The sequence below is a fragment of the Tinamus guttatus genome, unplaced genomic scaffold (assembly GCF_059628265.1).
Source record: "Tinamus guttatus ecotype Peru unplaced genomic scaffold, ASM5962826v1 Tinamus_guttatus_pri_ptg000732l, whole genome shotgun sequence".
Taxonomy (NCBI): domain Eukaryota; kingdom Metazoa; phylum Chordata; class Aves; order Tinamiformes; family Tinamidae; genus Tinamus; species Tinamus guttatus.
In genome coordinates, this window is record NW_028289266.1 from 1792274 (window position 1) to 1802861 (window position 10588).

Consider the following 10588-nt stretch of genomic DNA (forward strand, 5'->3'; position numbering starts at 1 on the left):
CTAGCACTTGGTTATTTCCACCCAGAAAGCACCGTATGTCACTCCCCTTGTAACTCCTCTTCTGACCTTGGCTACCAGCCTCTGGATCTCATTTCATCTTTGCGCCTTCCTGACTAAAAATCTTGCCAAGCGGTGCGCATTTTCCCTAGGGTCTCCCACATCTCAACCACCTAATTCTAATCGCAGAAGTAAAAAGATCTGAGCAGAGACTTATAACCAAACCATAATTATATCCCTCAACACACACCTGATTTGGAGACCTTGGCGTACCATTCCACTGAAGATCCTGACTCTGAGGTTCATTTACTACACAGAGAGCTACAAAATACAATTTCACTTGATTTAAAGAAAAACATATGTTCACAGCTTGAAAAAGAACCTTTGCTTTACATCACAAAAATGTCCCAGCTCCTTGGTTCGACGGCTCAGCTTAGGCTTATCTCTTTAAGAGAAATTTCACCTAGAGCAATCCGTTTTTTTTCCCCGCGTCTCGGCGCACATGGCTAAGACCTACAGCTACTCCTGCTGGCAGAAGCTCTTTCTACTGTCTCTGTCGCTCTCTTGTGGATCAGATCTAACCTGTACTGTAGCAATACCAGGAAGGACCCATTTGTTTTATTTTTAAGCGCTATACACATCTGGTATGCTGTCTAAATAATAATCATGCAGCCAAGCTCACTTCCATATATAGCTGACCTGGATAAGTTGACAGGAAAACGCTTTGTTCTCCAAAAACAGTATACATTTTGGGTCTTAATTTTAGTAACACTAGGTTTATTGGCCATTTCTTTCACCATTACATATTTGGAGAAAGTGTTGGATAAGAGGCACATGTCATTTCACAGCTTTAGACTTTCAATCTCAATCAGATACTGCAGCACTTTGCAAAATAGCTGAAGACTGGGCTGCACTAATTAGACAGTGCCTCCTGTTGAGGGAGGTTATCATCAAAGCTGAGATCAGACAAAACTTCTTCTTCTTCAAAGTCAGTCTGGTCCAAGGACAATTCATTGACCTGAGAAGAAAAATGAAGATTGAATTAGTTTCTGTACCACATATTCTAACTTCCTCTGCATCTTGAAACAAAATATATTTGTTACCATGTGCAAGAGACAGCGTCTGTACAAATCAGGAACAGGAATCTACAAACTCAGGAACATTTCTATTTCAGAATGACTGACCAAAATCACAAGGCAATGAACCGAAAGGGCACCCCGCAGTTCTCCTGCCATTCAAGTTGTTCTGAATTCCTGTGTTAGCTATTTGCATGGGGCTGGTACATGCCTTGAGAAGACAACACCAGATCACTCCCAGGCACCATCCCCAGGAAGGCGAGACTGCAGGGGGAGCGAGGGGTGGCTTCTGGTAAATGGAGGTTTGAGAAGCAGCAGGTTTCCTGCCTCACTTTGCTGCACGCTTCTCTAATGGCCATTTAATATTAGGTCACTTCCCTGTGTGTTCAAATAAAAGTAGTTAAAAGGGGCAGAAGAAAATGCACAGAGCACAAAACAGCAGAAATTTCTTCCTCGCTACTGATACTTCTGATGGATATTAGTTACTTCACACACAAAAATACCTCACATTTTAGGGTTACTTTGCCGCAAGAAAGGAAGATAGCTCTGTCCGCAGATACCAGGTGACTCAATGTCATGAAATGGGGTAATGTGTCACAAGGTTCATTAGACATTTCCTTAATGCAAATTGCAGGAGTTGGACACTGTACCGCACATTGCTGACACATCATGTGAGGCTGATGCTTGCTTTCAGAAGAGCACTGTATCAGTGACCTTTCCTGGTAAATAACTGCTGTCAAACTAAGCAAGATGAAAATCCCCCACTCAGGACTTGGTGTGCGCAAAGGCAGAACTCTAGCTCGTTGAGCAGGATGATAAGTTTTATTATTGCACCTGGATATGTTTGTTCTTTGCCTGCTAACAGATCCCATGATTAACTGCAGGGATTTCACACAGCCTCTTAACAAGCATTCCCTCTGAGGTAAGAATCACAGAGTCACAGAATGGTTGAGGTTGGAAGGGACCTCTAGAGATCATCCAATCTAAGCCCCTGCTCCAGCAGGGACACCCAGAGCGGAGGGCACCCGGTCGCATTCAGGCCGGTTTGAAGATCTCCAGAGAAGGAGATTCTACAGCCTCTCTGAGCAGCCCGTTCCAGGGCTCTGTCACCCTCACAGTAAAGAAGTTCTTCCTCACATGGAGGTGGAACTTTCTGGGTTTCAACTTTCACCCATTACCCCTCATCCTGTCACCGGCCACCACGGAGAAGAGCCTGGCCCCATCCTCCCTATATTCATCCCTCAGGTTCTTGAACATGTTGATCAAGTCTCCTCAGCCTTCTCCAGACTAAACAGGCCCAGCTCGCTTAGTCTTTCCCCATACAATAAATGCTCCAGTCCCTTCATTATCTTTGTGGTGCTACACTGGACCCTCTCTAAAAGCTCAATGTCCTTCTTGTACTGGGGAGCCCAGAACTGCACACAGTACTCCAGAATGAATTTGTGAAATTCTTTTCTGATGAAGAGTTTCATTTATTTAAGAATTTATTAGAAATAATTTGCTTTAGATTACTCTAACTTTGTTGGGATTTTCACTCTCTCGCATTCTATGAGAAAGCAGGCCTGGACATTGTCATGTGCAGGACCTGTCAGCTCACATCATCCAACTGCTCATTTTCCTGTGCTATTTAAATATACACACAACTCTGCACAAAGATACCCAAGAAGTTAAGAATCCTAAAACCTTAGTGTGCTGTAGAATTCCAAGATGCGATTACTTTCTGGATTTCAAGTTTAGGTCATGGCACAAAAAGAGAATTTCTGAGGATATAATAGTAAAAACCACCATATCCCTCCTCTCTAGATGTCTCACACAGCTGTCATACAAAGCTAAATGCCCCCTGGGTTTACCTGAATAAGCCCCTTCAGTTCCTCTTCTGTTAAAGAGTCTGTGGGCTCCTCTTGGGTGCAGTTGTACTCCACAGCCACTTTACCGGTGTCTGAGTCAAACACACAGAATGAACAACCAGAGACACAACGGGGTATAAAAAGAACAAATACAACTCAAACCCCTTCTCAGGGTGTGACTAAACAGAATGAATCTGCTCATTGTTCAGAATGACTGTTGATAGAATAGGGCCATTTTATTCTCCCATAACAGACCATGGGCTCTAGGTGATTTGTTCTCTTACATAATACAAACATTTTACTGTGAAACACTAAACTTCCCGTACTGGTTTGGGCAGTGCTTCCTGCCTGCAGTGTCACTATGGATGTGGACAGAGCTCATGACTCCTGTCATGGTTGGGTACAGAAACAGAGGGGCAGATCTTGCTTCTACTGTCAAGCAAGCTCTGACAGGAGCAGGGTTGGGCTGTATCACTACAAGGACTGTTACAGTTCTGAAAGCACCCAGTAAGGAAGGAAGTGAAGGGTTTGTGATGTTAATTATGAGGCATGGAGGAGAAAAGTGGTAGTTACTGTACAGCACAACTTAAACGGCCTGCTGCGAATCTGCAGAGTTGCCTTTTTCTCAGGCCTACGTGCCTGTCTTCTCTGCAGGAAATCAAAAGGCTGTGACTAAATGAAAAGGAAATTTAAAGTGAAGAAGCAGAATAGATGAAGCAGCAGCATGATAATTGTTGGTCTCTGTTATGCAGTGGGTCAGAAGGCAGGCAGCACTGCAAAACATCCGAGTCCAGAGATGCATCTTTCTAAAGGATGTCTCAAAGAATCCATGGGAAGAATCTGACAGGTATTTAAATCCTGCTGGATTCAACAGAGCAGGTTCCTGCTCTACCAGTGACTCAGCATGAAGTCCCTTACTGGGAAGGGCTCCACTGTGTTAAATTAAGGAGAGCAACATTGAGGTGACCACATGAGGGTATGTCCTGACGAGATAAATACATAACAGGCTGGAGTACTCAGATATTACATAAAAAGGAGTCATCTAAGAGCTCAGAGAGCACAGCACCTAGATCCCACAGAAAGCAGAGAGGGCTGTTTCTAGACACAGAGCCAGTTTCTATATTACAAACTGTACTGATATTAGCCCCTAAGGCAGAACACTGTGTACAACAGCGAGGCATGGACTGTGAGCGCTGCCCGGCCAGGAATCAGACAGGAACAGGCAACGTGCTGTGGGTTGGGTAATGCTGCCCCTGGAATGTGTTCACCTCTGTATTCAGCATATGCATCTACAATGCTATTAAGCATTTCACAAATGAAAGATCAGTTTGTTTCCTTTCACTCACACAGCTCATGTGGCGGGACCACTCCATTAAATCACTGCATACCACCACTGAGACCCCCAAACTCCACTGAATCCTAAGCAAGGTTCTGGGAAAATGAACTCACATTCATTTTCATGAAAGTTATAAAGTCATCAGCCCAAACACCCTAGTACTTAACACAAAAGCAAGTCTTACCTAAAACCACGAGGAGTATCTTCTGAAAAGCGCTGGATAAAGCTTTCCCAGCTGCAAGTTTCTGAACTCTTCTTGTGGCTGTGACAAACTCAAGAGGATCTAAACCAAAGGAGCCACAGGTTATTGATGTTAGGATGACACTCTGCATATGAAAGCAAACAAACTCACTCGTGCTACAAAACATATGTGAAATTCCTCTGGGAACCAAACACAGTGATATGGATCTGATGAGAAAGCTGCTTATGCTTTGTAAGTAATTGGCAGTGTCCTAACAAGGGCTCTGTGTGCCAATCCAGGCAAAGCAGCACATCCTCAGCCCTACAACAACACCCTGCCCAAGGCACCAGGCAGGGGAGATGACCCAGCAGGCATCTGAGCTGTGCCACAAGCTCAGGATCTCTTGGGAATTGCACAGCATGCTCACATCAAAGGCAGCTGTAATGGGAAATGAATAATTCTACAGGTAAGAGAAAGCAGTGGTGCGACATAGAGAGGAAACAGGCACACTTAGGATGCCTTGCTGTAGAGCACAGCAGCTCAAAAGGCCCTTGCACATTCCTGTCTCCAGTTAAATAGAGATATTACATCAGATTCCCAAAATGCAAGGAGAGCCAGCCTACCTTCACCATTTTCTATGTCAGCCTCAGCGAGGCCAACTCCCCTGCTGCGTACCCCGTGGGTGGGAATTGTCACTTCCACAGCACACAGGTATTTAAGGGATCGCTTCTGTAAGGTCTTTCCCATCTCCTCATTCTCATTATCAAAGCCAGAAACATTCTGCAGCTGTCGGGAAGACCACAAAATAATTATGATTAAATAGGACAATTAAATAGAAAAAGGATATAGTGAGCACCTAGGTCTATGCATAGTGCAGATCTTCTCTGCACAGTGTGTGATTCTTGGCCAATAACACACTACAGAGACACAGCAGGGATGTTCACTGTTTTGACTCTCATGCAGAAACATCTTGGCGTCCCTGAACCCCATCTTAGTCATTTCAAACACTCTCAGCACATGAAGACTATTGTCAGGTTCTGGCACTGCTTTAAACGCAGCCACATTAGACCTGCCCCATTTGTATGAACAGAAACCCAGCCCGTGCCCTTGCCCACAACCCTCTTCTGTCCCTGGGCTTTCAGAGCATCCTCACTTGTGGTCCAAAACGCTGCTCCTGTGGCTGTCTTTCTTAGCGACAATGATTTGAGGACAGTTCTGTTCATTCCACCAACTGCTCCAATTTAGAACATGGGATGAGAGAAGGGAGGAACAACGGATGGACAGAAAAGGCCCCTTACTGTGATGATGCGACTGGACCAGCCGTTAAAGCCAAGGTAGTGGTTGGCCAGTTCTTGGCATTTGTTGCTGTTGAGAGCCAGCACCGGCATCTGGAATGCTCTCTGCTTGGTGCAAACACAGACCTGTTAGGGAGAGAAGAACCCTGGTTATCCAGGCTTTGCTTCCCGGGTTCCCACTGCGGACACACCACTGGTGGCTCCGGGAGAGAGGAGGTTTCATACCCGTTGCCACTTCACTGACCTTCAAGGGAGATTTCTGGAAGAGCCTTTGCCCGTTGCACGCGCGCTGGGCTCTGTGGGCAGCTCTGGAGGAATAAAACTTCAGCACAGCGTAATAACCAGGCCCTGCCACGGCAGCGTTTCTGTGCGTGCGCACCGAGTAGAGCGGCCCAAACTTGGAAAATGCTGAAAACAGGGAGTGCTGAGGAAAAGCAAGGGAAACACGGGTCTTTTGAGGATCACCTGCAGCTGCTCCGGGGTATGAGCAGCAGGAACAGGACAACTCCCAAGACCTGATTACTTAGAAAACAAGCAATGTTTTGGTGCTATTCTTACTGTACAGCAGCAGCAATCCCTGGAATAATCAGGGGGACCAGATATGAGTATCAGGCAGATAACATCTTTTCTCCCCACAAAAGTACATCCAAACCCCTCACCCTGCCAGTATCTCATTCCCAATATTATCCTGCCTCTCAGTTGTGGTGAAAGACAGGACATTGGGTCTTCTGTCCCCAGAATTATCCTCATCCCAGACCGTCTCACCCACTGCTTGGCTTCAGACCAGCTCTCTTGACACAGATAGACTGACTTTATTCCTGCTCCTTGAGCATTTCACTGGACCCAGACACTGGGGATGGGGTTGAAAGCAGGAGTGGGTGTCCCCTGCTACCCCTTGGGGCCACGCTGGGCCCAAAGAAACCATGAAATAATAACAAAAAACTGAAAACAATGAAATCTTATCGGCGCACTGGGAGAAAATGGCGCCACAGGGGAGGACGCAGCACGTCCTCCACGGGGAGGATGCGGCCCCGGGGGTCTCTCCTCACCTCCAGCCCTGGCACCGCCTCCAGCCCCCAGACCAGCAGCGTCTGGGCGCTCGCTGCCGGCACGCGGAACTCCAGCACCTCCGCCATGCTGGGAAGGAAGGGAAGAAGCTGCGGCCCGGCCCCCTCGGCTCGGCCCGGCCCCCGCCGCTCTCCGCGGGGAAGGGGTGTCTCATGGCGGCGGCGGTGGTGAAGGCGGCACAGCGAGACAGACACAAGCTCAGTGGGTAGCGGCTTTATTCTCCTCAGGCCAAACCAGTGCCCATGCTGGAACACGGGGGTCTCCCCCCTTGGCCTCCCCCCTCAGAAGGTGCAGTTGCTCTCGCCGAAGCGGCGGCACTTCATCACCTTCAGGTAGGTCTCCACCTTGTGCAGGTCCTTCTTGAAGCAGGAGAGCAACCCGTAGTTCTTGAGCAGGGCGTCCTCATTGCGCAGGTGGATGTCGAATTTGTCATAGGTGGATTTGAGGAGCGGCGGCCCACGAGGGCTCCGGTCATCCAGCTCCTGCCAGGAGGTGCTGGGCATTAGCAGGGACGGGGCGGGGAGGGATGGAGGAGGCCGGAGGGGGACAGACAGGGAATCTCTCGCATGGCGCTTCCCCTGTCCACCATTCCTTCCACCCTTCTTCACTGTTTTTGGGGCAGTTTCAAGTTCTTTTTGCCACATAGCTCTAAAGGAACTTTTGTTTTTGTTTTTCCCTTGTTTTCTTACCTTTTTTGGCTTCTTTTTCTCTCTAAGGCCCTCATATATCCAACTACTTTCTGGTAAGCTATGTGTTTACAGGAATGGTCCTGGCGCAGGGATGGTTATCCAACCAGTTTCATGCATGTGAAAGATTCAGCACAGAGTGAGCCGGCCCACATGCTGCAGCTGGTGTCTTCTGGGGTCTCCCAAAACTTGGAAATGCTCAGGATTTTCCCATAGCAAACCTGAGCTAAGGAGATGGGGAACCGGGCAAATAACTCTGTTTCTTCTCCCACTTTCCCAGTGCACAAAACTCTAACCCAGACCCAGCTTCGTGCATCTGGAGATCAGAGATCTGCAACTTGCTACTGCTCCTGCCTCACTTTGCTCAGTATCTGACACAGTAAAAACAACACCTTTTTGATTAACTAAACTAGTGGCTTGAACGGACATGATACAATTATTTGTTTAGTTTCTCTATGCCACTTTCCAACACCCTAGAACATATCAAATGGAGACCAAAATCTGGAAATGCAAATGATACCTTTCTCCAGCTGAAGCACCAGGGCAGAATATCTCCTTTTTCTGTCAGGGCTTGGCTTTCAGGGTTGTTTAGGTACTTGAAACTGTAAATAAGTTTTTGGACTCATTTCTCAGAGATCAAGTTCTCAAGAGCTCTAGCTACATTGTGGTACTGACAGGTAGATTTACTTATGGGGTGAACTCATCTGACAGGGGATCCTGGTAGGCAATAAGCAATTTCATTTAAAAAAGACAAAAAAAAGGAAATGGAATGCCCTTTCTGAAGATCATTCTCTTTCTGTGTGCTGTCTAGATGCTGTATTCCTGAAAATCTCATTTAAGAGAGAGATATCAAAGTAAGAGCTTCCACCTGTACATAAACTTAAAGGGTTTGTTTCCATAAAATGTCATTAAAGTTATGTTGAAGATCACCTTCCTAGTCTGTGCTGTTACCTGAGTGGTTAGAGCAGTGTTATTGACGTTATGTATTTTCTTATGTTGCCCATGAAGAAATATGTGCAGTGGAGTGCCATGGTTTGATTAAGATAAACAAAGACAAAGAGTCTGGTCTTTAGAGTGGAGGTGGGGAGCTTTCCATGGTCTCTGGGTCCTGGGGAAGACCCTGAAAGCTCCATGCCATGAGTCCAGGAGATCTCTAGTACCCAGTAATCATGACACATGCTGCAACTTACCCTCATCAGAGCTTGGATCCCTTCTTCTAGGTCCTTTAGTTTTTCATAGACTCTGTCTGAGGTGCCAAAAACCAGATTGTTTGTGAACACCTTGCTTAGGTATTGCACTGGAGTCAACCAGGACTGGATAAGAACCAGTGAAAACCGAAGAAGCTCCATGTCCTGAAATGAAAAAAAAAAAACTGATCAGAGCTTTGTAGATGAGTTGTGGAGTTACCTGTGTGTCCCCATCCCTCTGAAACAGCCCAAAGGTGACCCAGATATGCCAGTGCTTCTGCAGCTTTGGCAGATACAAATCTGTTTGTGAGCTGAGAAGTGCTACCCAAAAAACTGTCCTGTGCAGACAGTATTTTTATCTCCTCCTTGGTATGGGAATATGATTTATAGCCTAATCCAGAAGAATCTTTCTCCATGCAGAGTGTGCACAGTAAAGTGGGAGAGGAAGAACAGTACCTCAGGAAGTGCTGGAGATGTTAAACCTTACAGGTGGAAATCCTCTGGTCCCATATTGAAACACAGTTGAGCTCTTAAAATCAGCTTGCCTGGGGGAGACAACTTACTGATTTCTGCTGGGCATCATCCTTCCCTGTGGGAGCAGGAATGGTTTCTGAGTAACAAAATGCTGACTGGGAGTTTTTGTTGGTGTGTCTCTGGTCCTCCGGAATATAGGTGCGTTCCTGTGGGGACATCCCAAATACACTCTTTTGATCCCCTTGTGACTCCTTTTACTCACTCTAAACCGATAGAGAAGACACCAATGCTTAAAAATGTCTTTGTTCCTAGGAACTTATAGAGGCTCTGGGTTGACACAGCCCCGGCACAGTCCCCAAACCACTGACAAAATGAAGAGTCGATGCCTCGATACCGCAACACTTACAAACTCTTTGTATGTCTCGGCAGCCAGGAGGTGAAGGTGCTGAGCCCTCAGCACGGCGTTGGCAAACAGGTTGGAAAGGGGCATGGCCGGGAAGGTTGCAGCTTCCTTTGGCCACTGCAATCCCAGTGTGATCACAGCGATGAAGAGAGGAGAAAACCATGACCCTACAGCAAAGAGAAGGAGAGAGGGGTTAGTAGTTCCTTAGTGACTGTGCAGAGGAGTGCGTGGCACCTGTGAATTTCTACTCGCCCTCTTCTGTCCTTGCTACCTGAGGGCTCACCTTGATGGACACCTTGGCTCCATAAGTAGACTTAGATCCGTAGCTCCCCTAAGACAAGTGAAAATCCCTCCTTTCTCTCTTGACATGCCCTCAAATCTCATTCTACTCCCAGTTACAAGGGCTATTTTCCTGGCTGAAGTCATCATTGTTCCTTGAAAACTAGAGCGCATTCCTGCTGTTTTTTGCTAACATGATCATCATGAATCCCAGGGAGGTGAGCGTTTGGAAATAACTCACTTTACCCTTGTTTTACTTCACCTGCTGCCTGCTTCCACTGGGACAAGAGCTATTTCCTTGCCCAGGCTGGCACTAAAGTACTTTTGTTCTCTGATGGACACGCCTGTCAGACTTGGTGGTCTTGGTCAAGCCTAAAGGTTTTAAGCCATGCAAGTGTCCATCTATGCTTACTGAGACCACAAAGATAAGCTCAGCCAAATACTTTTGGGTGGAGGAATACCCTGGAGCATGTAGGACGTCTGCATTAGACATCATCCTGACCCCTGGCTTAAGCCTTGAATGTGAGTTCTAATATCACTGCCAGAATTTTTGTTAGTAATAACTACCATAACATCAGCTCCCCTTGTTCTTCATCTTCACAAGCCTTTCTTGAGCCTCAATGAGTTTTGGCTAATGATTATCTACATCAATTCATTAAAGTCACACTGTAGGGAATTATATTCCATTTCATTGATTTATAAGTTACACATTTTGATTTAGGGCTCTCACTGAATGTATATGGCCCACCACACCACCAT

General features: G+C 46.6%; 2 protein-coding genes across 2 annotated transcripts; both read right to left on the minus strand.

The window, feature by feature from the left end:
• Nucleotides 1-560: 560 nt before the first annotated feature.
• RDM1 (RAD52 motif containing 1) lies at nt 561-6868 on the minus strand. Its single transcript, XM_088537156.1, has 7 exons — nt 6782-6868; nt 5977-6156; nt 5736-5858; nt 5061-5223; nt 4441-4539; nt 2924-3012; nt 561-1015 (listed from the first exon to the last, which is right to left on the minus strand). Exons 1-7 carry the CDS (start codon nt 6866-6868, stop codon nt 911-913), a joined length of 846 nt encoding a protein of 281 aa, XP_088393282.1. The 3' UTR covers nt 561-910.
• A 195-nt stretch (nt 6869-7063) lies between these two features.
• GH1 (growth hormone 1) lies at nt 7064-9637 on the minus strand. The gene is made up of 4 exons (XM_010227792.2): nt 9554-9637; nt 9237-9353; nt 8677-8838; nt 7064-7282 (listed from the first exon to the last, which is right to left on the minus strand). Exons 1-4 carry the CDS (start codon nt 9635-9637, stop codon nt 7082-7084), a joined length of 564 nt encoding a protein of 187 aa, XP_010226094.2. The 3' UTR covers nt 7064-7081.
• Nucleotides 9638-10588: the final 951 nt, after the last annotated feature.

What these genes read in the sequence shown, in the direction of transcription:
- GH1 (XM_010227792.2), bottom strand. Translation starts at nt 9,637, where the DNA reads ATGCCCCTTTCCAACCTGTTTGCCAACGCCGTGCTGAGGGCTCAGCAC. An exon ending in CCGAGACATACAAAGAGTTT is followed by an intron (nt 9,354 to 9,553) that starts GTAAGTGTTGCG and finishes ATGTCCCCACAG; the next exon opens with GAACGCACCTATATTCCGGA. An exon ending in ATGATGCCCAGCAGAAATCA is followed by an intron (nt 8,839 to 9,236) that starts GTAAGTTGTCTC and finishes TTTTCATTTCAG; the next exon opens with GACATGGAGCTTCTTCGGTT.
- RDM1 (XM_088537156.1), bottom strand. Translation starts at nt 6,868, where the DNA reads ATGGCGGAGGTGCTGGAGTTCCGCGTGCCGGCAGCGAGCGCCCAGACG. An exon ending in AGGCGGTGCCAGGGCTGGAG is followed by an intron (nt 6,157 to 6,781) that starts GTGAGGAGAGAC and finishes GCTTTTCCTCAG; the next exon opens with CACTCCCTGTTTTCAGCATT. An exon ending in TCCAGAAATCTCCCTTGAAG is followed by an intron (nt 5,859 to 5,976) that starts GTCAGTGAAGTG and finishes TCTCCCTAACAG; the next exon opens with GTCTGTGTTTGCACCAAGCA.